The sequence below is a fragment of the Hemitrygon akajei genome, chromosome 8 (assembly GCF_048418815.1).
Source record: "Hemitrygon akajei chromosome 8, sHemAka1.3, whole genome shotgun sequence".
NCBI lineage: Eukaryota > Metazoa > Chordata > Chondrichthyes > Myliobatiformes > Dasyatidae > Hemitrygon > Hemitrygon akajei.
In genome coordinates, this window is record NC_133131.1 from 166,762,407 (window position 1) to 166,776,612 (window position 14,206).

Here is a 14,206-nt window from a genome sequence, read left to right on the forward strand (position 1 = left end):
TGAGTCTTAATTTAGAACAATTTCCTCCATTTCCAATTCCACTTATTTAAGCTTGGAGAAATTTCAGCTGAGAAAGACAAAAGGGCTTTCAACTGCATGCAACCCAAACTCTTTACATTAAAGAGAGCGATGCAAAGGTTTAACAAAATGTCTCAGAGAAACAAGACAATTTTTATCATCTTCAACCACTTTGAAATAATTAGCGATGAAGTGAAATGGTAGGGACAAGCTAGACTTCTCCCAGGGATACAAGGAAAGACACTTGAATGATCACATTGAGAAAACAGATCATTCAGACTCAGTAATATATTTCAACTATAGCTCCCAGATGTAAGCTGATGGGTACTGAAGTTCAGTAGATTTTTGTGATTAGTGTTTAAAACAGGGGGAGGGGGGACCTTAAGGATAGGTCTTCTTCAGCATACAAATCTACCTGGTACTGCCGTGAGAGTATGAATGCTTTGATGTTCATGGAGGATAAGGTTAAGAGCAAGTGAATGAATTCTTTCAATTCCTGCTGCTGAAGAAACATTTTATTTATAATTAATCAGCTATTCAGTGTTATTGTGACTGGCTTCTTAAATAAATTCAGCTTCAGAACTATTGGAAAGTGCAACATAAAACAGCTACTGTCATTACAACTTGCCTAATCTTAACCAATAACTCCACTGCCTCAACTATATAAATGTTATTGATCCAAGGCCTTGTAATTCTGAAAAGTCTTTTACTGCTACTGAAATTAGAACCATTTCCATGATGGTTTCCCTTCACTTATTTAAAATTTATACAGGTTGAGTACCCTTTATCCAAAATGTTTGAGGCTGGAAATGTTTCGGATTTTGGAATACCTAATGAGATAGCTTGGGATCACCATCATTTCCAACTCTGAATTTATGTGCTATCGGTAAGCAGTCTTTGTCTTACACTTATTCACCAGACATGTGTACTTAGCAGGAAAAATTATTACATACCATTAATATAATGGCAGTCTCTCAATCTACACCTATGATGCATTGTTTTGATTAAAAGGTTACAGTATTTGTATTTTACTTTTAAGGTAAGGTATAAAACAATCAACACTGTAGACTTGTTCTGCTGTTAGATTTTTATCAGCGACAACCTTTGCAAACTTATTGAATTTCTCTTCTACTTTGTGATCAGCAGAACTTTAAAAATTTAATGCTGAGCCTTTTCTTAAATTTCAGCAACAAGTCTGCTGAATATTCACAATTACCTTTAATTTTCAGTCCGTTCTGATTGATCTTTGCTTGTTTCATGACCAGCATATCATTAAGTAGCATATGTTCACTCCAGTGCTGATGAATCCATTATTTCAATGCATGATGGATATCTTCATTTTCACTTCATAGTGTTTTTATAGCTATAATTAACATCTGTTCATAACATATGCAAAGGTAACTTTTCAGAACTGTCTACGGGGTGCAGAGACCTGCACATTGCCTGGGAACCTTCCCAGAGCCTTGTGGAATTTTCCATTTGTAGCGTCAGGTCAACAACTCAAAAAATTTTGGATTTTGGATGTTTTTGGATAAAGGGTACTTAACCTGTACTTCCATTGTAATCTAATTCTAACAGATCTGTTTAGGATTCATTATTTTTTCAACACTTTTTGCTGTATCACTCTTTTAATCCTTTTCAATGTTTGGATATTCAATATTCAATGTTCCTCCCTCGGAGTGTCAAGACACCCTGAGCCAATAGGCTGGTCCTGGACTAATTTCCACTTGGCATCATTTACTTATTATTATTTAATTATTTATGGTTTTATATTGCTATATTTCTACACTATTCTTGGTTGGTGCAACTGTAACGAAACCCAATTTCCCTCGGGATCAATAATATGTCTGTCTGATAGGCTTCAGACTGCACTTATTTGAGTTATTTGCCCATCCTTCCAACCTATCTACTTAGACTATCCAAGAGTCAAGCTGAGCATTCAAATATTTCATTGCATACTAGCAATGAAAAGCAGCTATATGTTAAAAATATATTATCTTTCTACATTATTAAAGTTTTATTTTTAAAAGCTTTATTAAAGCTTGTATTTCATTCAAGACTTGCAAACAAATTCTCAAATTCTTTTGCACTGTCTTGTATAGGATTCTTACCCATCCAAACTTTTAAACTGGTTTGGAAATGTGCTGTGAAACAAATGTTGAGCCTTGACCTCATTGTCTACCGTGAATAGCAGGTATAACTCAATGTTCTGGGATGAAAAGTAAAAGCAAGGATGTAATGCTGAGGCTTTATAAGGCATCGGACAGACTTCACTTGGAGTATTGTGAACAGTTTTGGGTCCCTTATGGAAGAAAGGATTTGCTGGCTTTGGAAGAAGTCCAGAGAAGGTTCACGAGAATGATCCCAGATATTAAAGTATTAACATATGAGGAGCATTTAATGGCTCTGGGTCTGTACTCGCTGAAGTTTAGAAGAATGAGGGAGGGGGAAGAGATGGGACCTCATTGAAACCTAATGAATACTGGATGTGGGGAAGATGTTTCCAATAGCGGGAAAGTCTATGACCAGAGGGCACAGCCTCTGAATATAGGTACGTCCATTTAGACCAGAGATGAGGTGGAAATTTTTTTTGGGCTGGAGAGTGGCAAGTCTGTGGAATTCACTGCTACAGCTGGCTGTGGAGGCCAAGTCATTGGAATATTTAAATCAGAGATCGATAGGTTCTTGATTAGTCAGGGTATCAAAGGTTATGAGGAAAAGACAGGAGAATGGGATTGAGTGGGATAATAAATCAGCCATGACCGAATGCTGAGTAGACTTGATGGTCTAAATGGCCCAATTCTACACATATATTTTATGATCTTTTTGAAATTCAAATGGGTTAAGCATCTTTTATTGATGTCACATGAATCTAAATGAAAAAAAGGAGTTGCCTCATGAAAGGTGGCTCAAATATGCCTATAATGTTGCTGTCAAGCAACACACAAAATGCTGGAGGAACTCAGCAAGTCAGGCTGTCCTGTTCTGTTGATCAGTGTCAAAAAAGCCAAATTAAATCCACTGTGATTCAATGTTGTAAAACAATAAAACATGAAAACTTCCATGGGGGATGAATACTTTTTTAAAATATAGGCACTGCAACTTCCCTAACATTGACTGGGAATGAAACACACACAAAATACTAAAGAAACTCAGCAGCTCAGGCAGCAGCTGAGGACCCTTCATCAGGACTGCAAGGGAAAGAGGAAGAAACCAGAATAAGAATGTAGGAGGAGGGCAAGACTGGTAGTACTAAAGAACTAGATGGAAAGCTATGTCCAAGAAAGCTTTCTCATGCAACACTCTACCTTCATTTAGGAAATGAGGCTGGGCAAGTGACTGAAGTGTCAATGGGGGAGCACTTTGGGAATAGTGACCATGATTCTTCTACTTTTAAAATGGTCATAGAACAAGACAGGAGTGGTCCATAAGATAAAGTCCAAAATTGGAGCAGGACTAATTATGATGGCATTAAACACGAACTTGCTAAAGTTGATCTGGAGAGGCTGTTAGTAGGTAGGGAGACATGTGACAAGTGGGAGTTTAAAAAAAAATTAGATAGGAATTTTCAGGGTCAGCGTATTTCTGTTAGAGCGAAGAGCAAGGATTAGGGACCCCTGACTGACAGGAGATACATTCACGTATAGGCAGTTAGGATCAAGCGAGTCCTTTGTGGAGTACAAGGGATGTAGGATAGCACTCAGGAAGGGAATTGGGAGGGTACAAAGGGGAGATATCCTTGGCAGGTAAGATACAGGAGAATCTTGCTGTACAAGTCCATGCTTCTAATTCTTTATTCTTATCAGTACCTTTTCGATAAACTAACCCCCACTGATTGTACAACTCCGGGCACGCCAATAAATGTGACAGGTTAAATCTAGTATACAGTACTCTGTTCTGTGGTAAGTGAATTGGGGGCGGGGGGAAGAGAGAAACAACTTTTAATAGTTCACTCTTTTAAGTTAATCAACTATAGGTCAATGTTGATAGTATTTGTGAATGGTATTCAGCTCACCGTGTGCAACTTCCAGAATATAAATCCATACTAGTTCATTCAGGGATAAAACTTGAACTGAACAAGTTATGTAACTTCACAACTGAATACACTTGCTTGAGACCAAATTACTTGCAATACCTTTTTGAAAACCCAAAAGAACTGCAGTTCATTCCCCCCGCAACATAAGATAATATATGACTAATAGATTTAAATAATGCACACTAATAATTTGATAATATTTCTTTCCTTTGTAGAACTGAGGCCTCTGGCATTATAAAGTAATACATCTCTACCATTATTAACTCAAAAGCAGATCCCATCGACTACAGGCAACAGGATATGGAAATTTTAGAGCCCTTGGAGATTAGCTTCTGTTTTTATTTAAGTCTGAAAAATGAAATTTATTTGCCTTAATGAAAACTAAACAATACCTGGGCCTACATAATTTCTATAACAAGTAAAATAAGGAAAATGCAAATGAGTTCAAATGCATATGACAAAAGAACCTACCTTGGCAGAACAGACGTGAAATAAAGTATAGTGGGGTGCCATTCATCTCATTTGAACAAGAAAGATGTTAAAAGTGATATTGTTCAAACCCAACAAAGAATGGATATAGCCAAACACTAATAATGGAGATGGTGGGCATGCATCAAACTCATCTCACTGGAGAAAAAATATCTTTTCTCATTTTTATGATTATTTTCACTGGTAAATTGCAAATTGCTAAGGATATCTGTGTCAAATGGGGCAAAGCAAAGCAAGCTTTTCAGGTGATGTGTATATTTCACAAGAATATCAAGTAGTACACATTGTAGACAGATACAAAGGATTATGTTAAAGGGAGGGAGGATGTTTAAAGAACACAAACACTGGTATAGACCAGTTGACAGCAGTTTTGGTGTTGTGCCTGTGATGGTACTGTAAGTTTTTCATGGCACTTGTGCATATGACAAGACAATTGACTTTGAGCTTATAAATTCTACCTAACTCCACACCAATTCCTCTTCCTAGTCTGCTCAACAGAGCAACAGACCATCTTACAGTTGCAGAGTTTTCAGGAGCTAGAAGTGTGGGGGCCAAACGACAATGTTCCTACAAGAAATGAAATAATGTAAACAACAAAACTCACAAGGCCCTATACAATTAGAGAAGTTGGATCAGCAGGTAGATGCAGTGCCCTTAGACTTATATCATAGTCAGGTTTGCCTCACTGACAAGTTAAGGGCTGAAAATGATCAGACATACAGTGTATGACTGCTGGAGACAGAGACAGTGAGCCATATTAAATATCTAAACAACTAGTTGAATTGTCAAGGCATGGGAGGTTACAGACCAAGTGCCGGTAAATAGGATATATATAAAAAAATACTTGATGGCTGTTATAGATATGGTGAGTCAAAGGAACTATTTGTGTTATGACCCTTGGCCATGCTGCAAGCGGGCACTGTCTGAGGAGGTGCAAATGGAATTGAACAACAAGCAATCAAGGGAGAGCTTAGATTCTGAGCTTAGAGAAAGGAAAGCATTAATGTGGCAGATGAAAATGGCAGACTGAGTACTCTTCCCTGAGCAAGTCCTGCAGTAACATCCAAGGCTGAAGCACTTCCAACAAAATAACCATTTTTCTTTGTGCAAGGTTCTGGCCACAAATGAGATTATCCCTCGATTCTGACTGAAAGATATATTACATTTTGTTCATGTCATCATCACCTGAGAATGTTATTTACACCCTTAATAACCGCAACGCTTTTTCACTTCTTTTCCTTTTCCAAGCAGTTTATGAATGGCTGGAGTCATGATCACATAGTTAACTCAATGGACCAAGGTTCTTTCCTTGCTAATTTCAGAGGGCCCAGTTTTCTGAGGAACAGCACTGCTACAATGTTCAAAATCACCCTTCAAAGAGTGAACGTAAATTATTTTCTTGTTCATTTTGTGAGCAATTCAAAACTTTAAGGTTTGATGAACTGTAATTAAATAATGCATTGTAATTCTAATTGAAGCAGAAACATTTGCAGCATCATTTATTAAGTAATTCTGAAAAATTAATTGCTTTGTTGCAACTATTGAAGGGGACAGTGCTTAGGACAGCAATATAAATGGAGCTGACATCATATTGATATCATTTATCAATATAAATGTCCTGAAAGGACCTTCAGAACATGCATTGCAAGTTCTAAATCATTGGTTGATAAAATTTAATTACATCTAGATTTAGCTGACACACACAGTAAAACTGACCTAAAATTAGGAAAAATATCTTAAATTTCCATGAGGAGATTAAGTCAGTCCCAAGATACATCAAGATTTCCAAACAGTGAAAATAAGGGAAATACCAGTAAGTCGGTGGGTCCAATTGCACAAAGGTGACAAATATAAATCTAAGAGGTTGATAAAAAGCACAGAACATAGGATAACGAAATTAAAAATTCCCAGTTTAAACCTATTAAGTCAGTATCTCCACATAGGTTGTTGTATGAGTAAACTCTAATTATTATCTGCACATTATTGGCAAGAGCCTACCATGATGGTAAGGCATCCAGCTAATCACCACACCAAATAAAAACTATGCAGGATAGGTTGAGCTAGTGGTTTCCCATGCTAGTGCATAAATACCCATGACCTATAACGCTGGGATGCTGAAGATAAACTGAAATTACCTGTAATTAGCTCTACTCCATCGGCTCTTTTCAAAGCAAAACTGGATGTATAGAATTACAGGAATGGATGGGATGCGATCACAATACTGTGTTTCTTATTCAACAAACATATTGCTAAGCGGATATTAGCTTTATAAGGACACATCAGAAGCTGTGTTGGATGACTGGCCCAAACCCCAATTACTACAGTTTAGCAACACTTATCACTGCACTAAAAATACCTTTTTTTGTTCCAATTGTGCTCTCTTGAAAAAACTATGCTTATGATCTTGTGAATGTTGCTTACATGATGATATCTCCCTGTGATGCTGCTGCAAGTGAGTTTTCATTGCAACATGACAATAAACTCAACTTGATTTAATAGGTTAACTAACTCCAGTTCCCTGTAGCACACTCACATCCCCGATTTCCTATCAGATCTACTTTTGCAGCACAGTTTTGAATATATTTAATGATTGACTATGCCTGATGCTCAGGATTCCTAAAAAAATTACAAACTGTAAATTTATCTCTAAAGTCACAAGAAACACAATTAGCTACCGTAAATTCCGGTGTATGAGCCGAGAATCTGGCTCTAAATTTTGGTCCTAAAATTAGGGGTCGGCTTATACAGAGGATGCCAACTTTGGAAAAATGAATACATGGAAGACAGGTCGTATTTATTTGCTGTTTTTGGGTCAAATTGGTTCCACTATCGACGCATGAATTCTTTGGTTTGTTTAAACTCACATCTCGTGACTGGAGCACGGACGTCAAACCACCGGGGATGACTGCAATGTCCATATTTTCAGCTTTCAGTGCAGCTTTTGTCTCACCTGACAAGTGCGCTTTGAACCTGTCCCAGACAAGTAGCAACTTTTCCTTCCTGACACTTTCGGGACGTCGACGTCACACCTCTTTAACCCACTTCAAGTAACCTGCTTCGTCCATCCAGCAGCGTTCTTGAACATAAACTACACCCCGCGGGAATTCTCTGAGCAATTTTTGTTTTTTGTCTCAACACAAGACCATGTCTAATCATAAATCGGGTGCACCAACTTCGCGTAGCTTTGAAATTTTCGCTGACCTCACTGTGTTTTTCGTCCCATTTCAACGCTTGAACTCGAATCATTTCTCTGGTAACAATGTATCCAGACGATCCAGCTGGTGATTCACGCACTCTAAAACTTTTTCTTCCAGTTCTGGCCACTGGCATGTTTTCCCACGGTTTGCACATTTAGTCTTTGGCATTTCCCTCAGCGTCTCCTCTGCTCTTCTCCACTCTCTCACTCTCTCTTGTTTACACTAAACTTCTTAGCAGCTGCAGAATTATTCGTTCCTTTAGCAAAATCAACAACCTTCAGCTTGAAGCCAGCATCACATCGCATTTGTTTTAATCTTTTGTACATGGTGGTCACAAACTCAATACTGAGTATACGTACTGATCCTGCCACCCCATGTTATGTTTTAACGAGATTGCGATGGGCTCTAGATGGTTTCATGGGGGTTATATAGCAGAGGATTCATTTCCATTGGAAACCTAATCCAAAATTTATCTCCCTGATTTATTTATTAAGAATTCGCCTATAATGCTCTACAATGTGTAGGCCTGTTTTCTTAGCAGGTACTGGTTCACAAAATTTCAAGGGTCTGGATCAGGCAAAGCTGAATACCGGCATGTGAGATCTTGTGATCTTTTCTGGTTAAATCAAAAACCTCTACAAAAGGGGTTGGTTTATACAAAGGTAACATGAAAAAGGTCACTTTTTTAACATTGAAAAGGGGCGGGGGGTGGCGGCTTATACTCTGGAATATACGGTAATTCCTATTAAAGCACGTTATTTTTAGATGAATGAACAAAGTTGCAAGGATAACAAGGGATGGCTTACAAAAACAGAATGTGAACCTCTGAGATTAACAAGCTACTTCTGGCATGGAACTATTAGCTTAGAATAGGAAGCTTAAAACTCAACACAAAATTGAGCCCAGTATCATTCCATGCGATGCCTTGCCACTGGAAACAAACTTGTAATTATCTGCATCAAAAAGCTGTACACAGATCCCTTTGGTTCTGGTCTGTAATTGCATCATTTAATATGCTATGTCCTTGTTCAAGTTCTTTTATTCCCTCCCCTGTGCAATCTTTCCCAGTTGTACCACTGACTAAGAACTCAGCAAGTGAAGACGGCCTCTAAGGAGGGGAATAAACAGTCAACGTTTTGGGGCAACTCCCTTCATCAGAGCTTCATGACTCCTAGTGAAGAGCCTCGACCCAAACATTTGACTGTTTACTCTCTTCCACAGATGCTATCTGACTTGTTGAATCCCTCCAATATTTTGTGTATGCTTATTGCTCAAGATTTCCAATATTTACAGAATCTCTTGTGTCTAAGAAATTGTTCCTCAACCCCTTTTCCATTGTTACAGCGGTGGTACCCATATCACCACCAAAACTTTACTTTCAAGGATTTTCTCCAGCCTCTTTATTTTTATAAAGAATAAAAAGAGCCTCTTTTTATAAAGAGGATCCCTTATGTTCTACTTTGTTATTATCTACTGTCAGACTTTTAATGATAGGCATCTTGTTAAGAACATTAATGCTTTACAACATTAAGGGCACTTAATCATTGCACGTTGCTGATCTTAGTCAGGTAGGACTGACAAAAATATACTGCAAAAACAAAAAACAAGTAGCCGAAACTCATGCAGTGAAGTACAGGACTGGGACTGAAACTGTAAATTATTAAAGGACTGATTATTGACTTCAGGAAGGGGAAGACAAGGGAACACACACCAGTCCTCATTGAGGGGTCAGCAGTGGAAAGGGTGAACTGTTTTAAATTCCTGGCTGTTCATCTCTGAAAATCCATCCTGGACCCAATTAATTACGAAAAAGGCTTGCCAGCGGCTACATTTCATTGTGAGTTTGAGGTGATTTGGTACGTAATCAAGGACTCTGGAAAATTTTTACAGCTGTACTGTGGAGCGCATTCTAACTAGTTGCATCACCGTCTGGTATGACGGGCCACTATACAAGACTGGAAAAAGCTGTAGAGGGTTGCAAACTCAGCAAGCTCCATCTCACAGACAGTACTTCCCCACCATTGAGGACAACTTCAAAAGACGATGCCTCAAAAAGGCGCCATCCATCATTACGGACTTCTGACACCCAGGACATTCCTTCTTCTCATTACTACCACCAGCCTGATGACATACACCCAACATTTTAAGAACAGCTCCTTCCCCTCTGCCTTCAAATTTCTGAATGGACAATGAACCCATGAACACTACCTCATGATAATACAGTAAAACTGATTCTGATGATCATTACATAAGCAAACAGGCTCCCCTCTCAGGAGCTTAAACTTCTGAACAATGGGAGAGCAGGTAGTGCATCTTCCTAAGGAATGCTTCGAGTGCATTCACTGAATGTGCTCATTCACTCAATGGAGTGATCATATTGTCACAGCTCATTAGAGAAGTTGTAAGTGCTGAGAGATGGTACTGCATAGGCACATCATGTAAATAAAGAGAAATGAAATGTTAAAGGGAGACAAAGATAATGAAAAAGGTCTGGGTATTTTTTTTAATCCTTGAGAATTGCCTGTGATAAGTCTACAGTTAACTCTTCAGCAACTCTGCCATGGATGATCCCAAGCCCGGCTGTGAGGAGGAGGACACGATATGGGACTAGCAATCCCATCCTTTAAAATCCAGTGCTCCAGAAATGCCAGAAGAAGCTCCGAAGACCTCATCCCTGGGAGAGGAAGGATACTCCAAGAAAATCTGCTATAACTGGAGACAATGTGGAAACTGGCCCAGGACAGAGAACTTTGATGAGCTACTGTTGGTGGCCTATACCCCAATAGGGGTAATGGTAAGTAATTCTTCAGCAATTTCCTGTGCTATTGGGCTTGCTTATCAGACAAATGCCTAAAATTCTTTGCAGCACACTGTTTTAATACCAACATAAATGCTATTTTCTTGTATACAGAACTTATAGGATCCATTGTTACAATCCTACTCTTCCAAGTTGTGATAGGACAAAAATACACAGTTGTAGTTAAATAGGGAATCCCGTCATCATGAATTTTCCCCTTCCACCACTCAAAAATGGTTACACCTAGTTGGTGGGAGGGCGGGTGGGCAGAATGTGGTTAACTGGATAATTCCTAAAGATCTGGGCTGAATAAGGAAAGGGAGACTACTTGCTAGCTTCTTGTTTTGCAGAACTGCAGAGTGATAAGGGCAGAAAAGTTCTTAATGCTCCATGAATCTAATATTCCATGGGACTAGCCAGAATAATGGTTCAGCATGGACCGGATGGGCTGAAGGGCCTGTTTCTGTGCTAAGATGCTCTATAGTTCTATGGCAAATGAATGGAATGCAAAACTGGAAAACTTTACTCTGTCCAAATGAAAGGATTCGATGTAATAAAAATGCAAACCGCTCAACATCTGCAGGCATTGATGTCTGTGGATAATCATCTTTCTAATGAATGGCACTTCACTATATGAAACAGGTAAGATAACAAGGAGTCATACTCACATGAAGAACTGAGAGCCATTGGTATCTCTTCCTCTGTTTGCCATTGACAACAGGAACTCCCTGTCATGTTTGAGCATAAAATTCTCATCTGTTCAAGAAAGGAATAGTTGGTCAGCTTTCAGACACCACAGAGGAACTGTAGTCTATTTGCCAACTGCACCAACAACAGAGTAGCAGCCTAGCTTTAGGCCTTACCACAGCTTTACACTAAAGTAATATGTCAAGGAGGAACACAAAGTTCAAGTCGTTTTACATTACCAGTACTAAAGCTACAACACTAAATGCTCTGGGTGTCTTTGTGCATGTCTGGGTAGGTGTGTCTGTGTCTTGTTTAAAGTTTGCAAGCAATAAAGAAAACTGGACCATATATTCCACCGACTCACTGCCAATAATGGTACTTGCTGGGGAGGGTGCAAGGAAGTGTGTTTTAATTGTGTTACTTAGCTGTTTTTTCTTACCTTTTCATTTTGCAAAAGATCACATTCTCTATAAATAAAAGAATATGTTGAAAGTTTTAGGCAGGATGATAGGTTTTCTCATGAATAAATTGCCTAACCTCCATGCTGCAAGTTGCGAGCTTACTGCATAAAAAATTTACCTTTTAATTCACTTTTTTTTTGTAGATAATAGTGAACACGCTAAGAAACAATTAGCCCAAATTCATGCATCTATTTGTGCATGCAACATTTCAAGCACTAGCTACATGCAACAGATGAGGGAGTTAAAAGCAATGCTAATCACTTATTGCTAGAAGGACTCTTATTTAGTAAACTGAGAGATTAATTTGGGTTTTGTAATGAAATTCAAAAAAAAAGATGTCTCTACCTTCGAAGTATCCGCCATAAATAGATTCTCCTCCTCGTCCATTACCTAAGAACCACAGGCACATAAGTAACACTAGGCATTACATCAAATGTTTCCATACTATTAAGAAAACAGACATATCCAGGTAGAAGTTGATTTTGTAGCCAATGCCCTTTGTATCTGATATAATGTTCACCACTTGACTGCTGTTTAGTGAAAGATCTTCACTTTCAGTACTCCCTCGTGTTATTTAGATATTTTCACTATTTTGTTATTTAGATATAAGAAACCGTCCAGGTGTTGTTTCTCCCAACTCCAGTAGGACTAAAGACAATTGAAGAGACATCCAATGAACAAAACTACAGATATACTTTCAAGGAGTGCTAGACCCCAGTTTCTTTTCTAAAGGAATATTCAATTCTTATTGCCAGTAGAAAATATATCTTCCACTTCATCTCAACAGAGAGAAAACATTCAAATAAAGCCAAATGAAAGAAGATGAAACAAAAAGACATTCATCTTCAAACCTCCACCCCTTGTCAATGTTCCAGGTTAGTAGAAAAATAAACCTTGTTCAAAAATGTCGCCATTCGCTGTGACAAGATTTAAGGCCTTGTACTCAAGAACAAAATGAAACTATAGCAGACCACAAAATAGAATGATTTGTAAAGCAAGGATAGCACTTCTGTGCTTTTATTCATATCCCTCAATGAATTGTTGTTGTATATACATAAACAAAATAAAAGATTAAAGCCAAAAGTCTTTTAACAAAGCATATAGATTCTCTAACTCTGTTGAGGGATATGGAAATAAAAACAGAACAATGCTATCCTAAACTTTCAGAAATCAGATGAGGTGTCAGCCATGTATTTCACTGCATGTTTCAATGTACATTCAAAATAAAGCTAATCTTTAATGAATGATGATTTTTAAAAAATGCTACCATAACCAAGGGTTATCAAATATGTGAAGACACCGGAGAAGTTGAGATTGTCCTTCGAGCACTCAGGAAGTTAACTGGAGAATGAATGTTATTGTTCAAAATCGAGGGGTTAAAGAGAGGTGTGTATAAGGAAAAACAAAAAAGGTCCAGTGAACAGAAAACACTCTTTAAGTTGCAAAAGAGGCAGAAGTTTAATGAGGGAACAGTTTTTTTTTTAAAGACGCACAAGACTGCAAACACTGAAATCTGGAGTTATAAACAATTTGCTGGAGGAACTTAGTGGGAGGGGTAGCGTCCGTGGGGAAGAGGAGGGAGGAATTTTTAATGAGCAAACGAGGAAATCTGCAGATGCTGGAAATTCAAACAACACACACAAAATGCTGGTAGAACACAGCAGGCCAGGCAGCATCTATAAGGAGAAACACTGTTGACGGTTTGGGCCGAGACCCTTCGTCAGGATTGATGAAGGAATTTTAAATTTTTAAATTAATTTTTAATTTTTTTAATTAATTGTTTTTTTAATTTTTAATTTTGTCAGGAATTTTTAATGTTTTGGGTCAAAACCCCACTACATCAGTTTATTTTAGAATGCAAGGTAAATGTTCTGTACCCCATCACTTGAACCGACTTCCAACATCTTTAATAATAATTTTCAAAAGGCTTGAAAAAAAAATAGACAGTTGCAGAAGTTGAGCAAAGCGAGATTAATTGGATCTATCCTTCAAGGAATTTTCTGCATGGGAACAGAGCAGGTCAATGACATATTTAGGAAGCTTAGTTTCCTACAGTGTAGAAAATTGATGTGAGATTTGATAGAGGTATGCAAAATTATGAGGGGTATAGATAGGGTAAATGCAAACAGGCTTTTTCGACTGAGGTTGGGTGAGATGAGAAGTAGAAGTCATGGGTTAAGGGTGAAAGATGAAATGTTTAAGGGGCACCTGAGGGAAGACTTCACTCAGAGGCTGGTGGGAGTGTGCAATGAGCTGCCAGCAAAAGTGATGAATGCAAGTTCGATTTCAACATTTACAAGAAATTTTTATAGGAAGACTATGGTCCATGTGCAGGTCAAGGGACTAGGCAGATTAATCATTCAGCACCAACCAGATGGCCCAAAGGGACTGTTTCTGTGCTGTGGTGTTCTATGACTCCAGATCAAGGCCAAGTGACAATTAAAAACAAGTCTGTGGGAGAAGTATACCAACTTTAGATATCAAGTATTTCAGTCATAAACAACTAAAATAAATTGCAAAA

General features: G+C 38.2%; 1 protein-coding gene across 7 annotated transcripts in view; it reads right to left on the bottom strand.

Moving 5' to 3' along the window:
• Positions 1–14,206, bottom strand: part of nktr (natural killer cell triggering receptor) — a 243,430-nt gene that overhangs the window by 95,829 nt on the left and 133,395 nt on the right. For all 7 annotated transcript variants that reach the window (XM_073055021.1, XM_073055020.1, XM_073055018.1 and 4 more), the window contains 2 exons: positions 12,031–12,075; positions 11,206–11,293 (listed from right to left, as the gene is read on the bottom strand). In XM_073055021.1, coding sequence (XP_072911122.1) covers positions 11,206–11,293; positions 12,031–12,075 — 133 coding nt within the window. The remainder of the gene's footprint in view (positions 1–11,205; positions 11,294–12,030; positions 12,076–14,206) is intronic.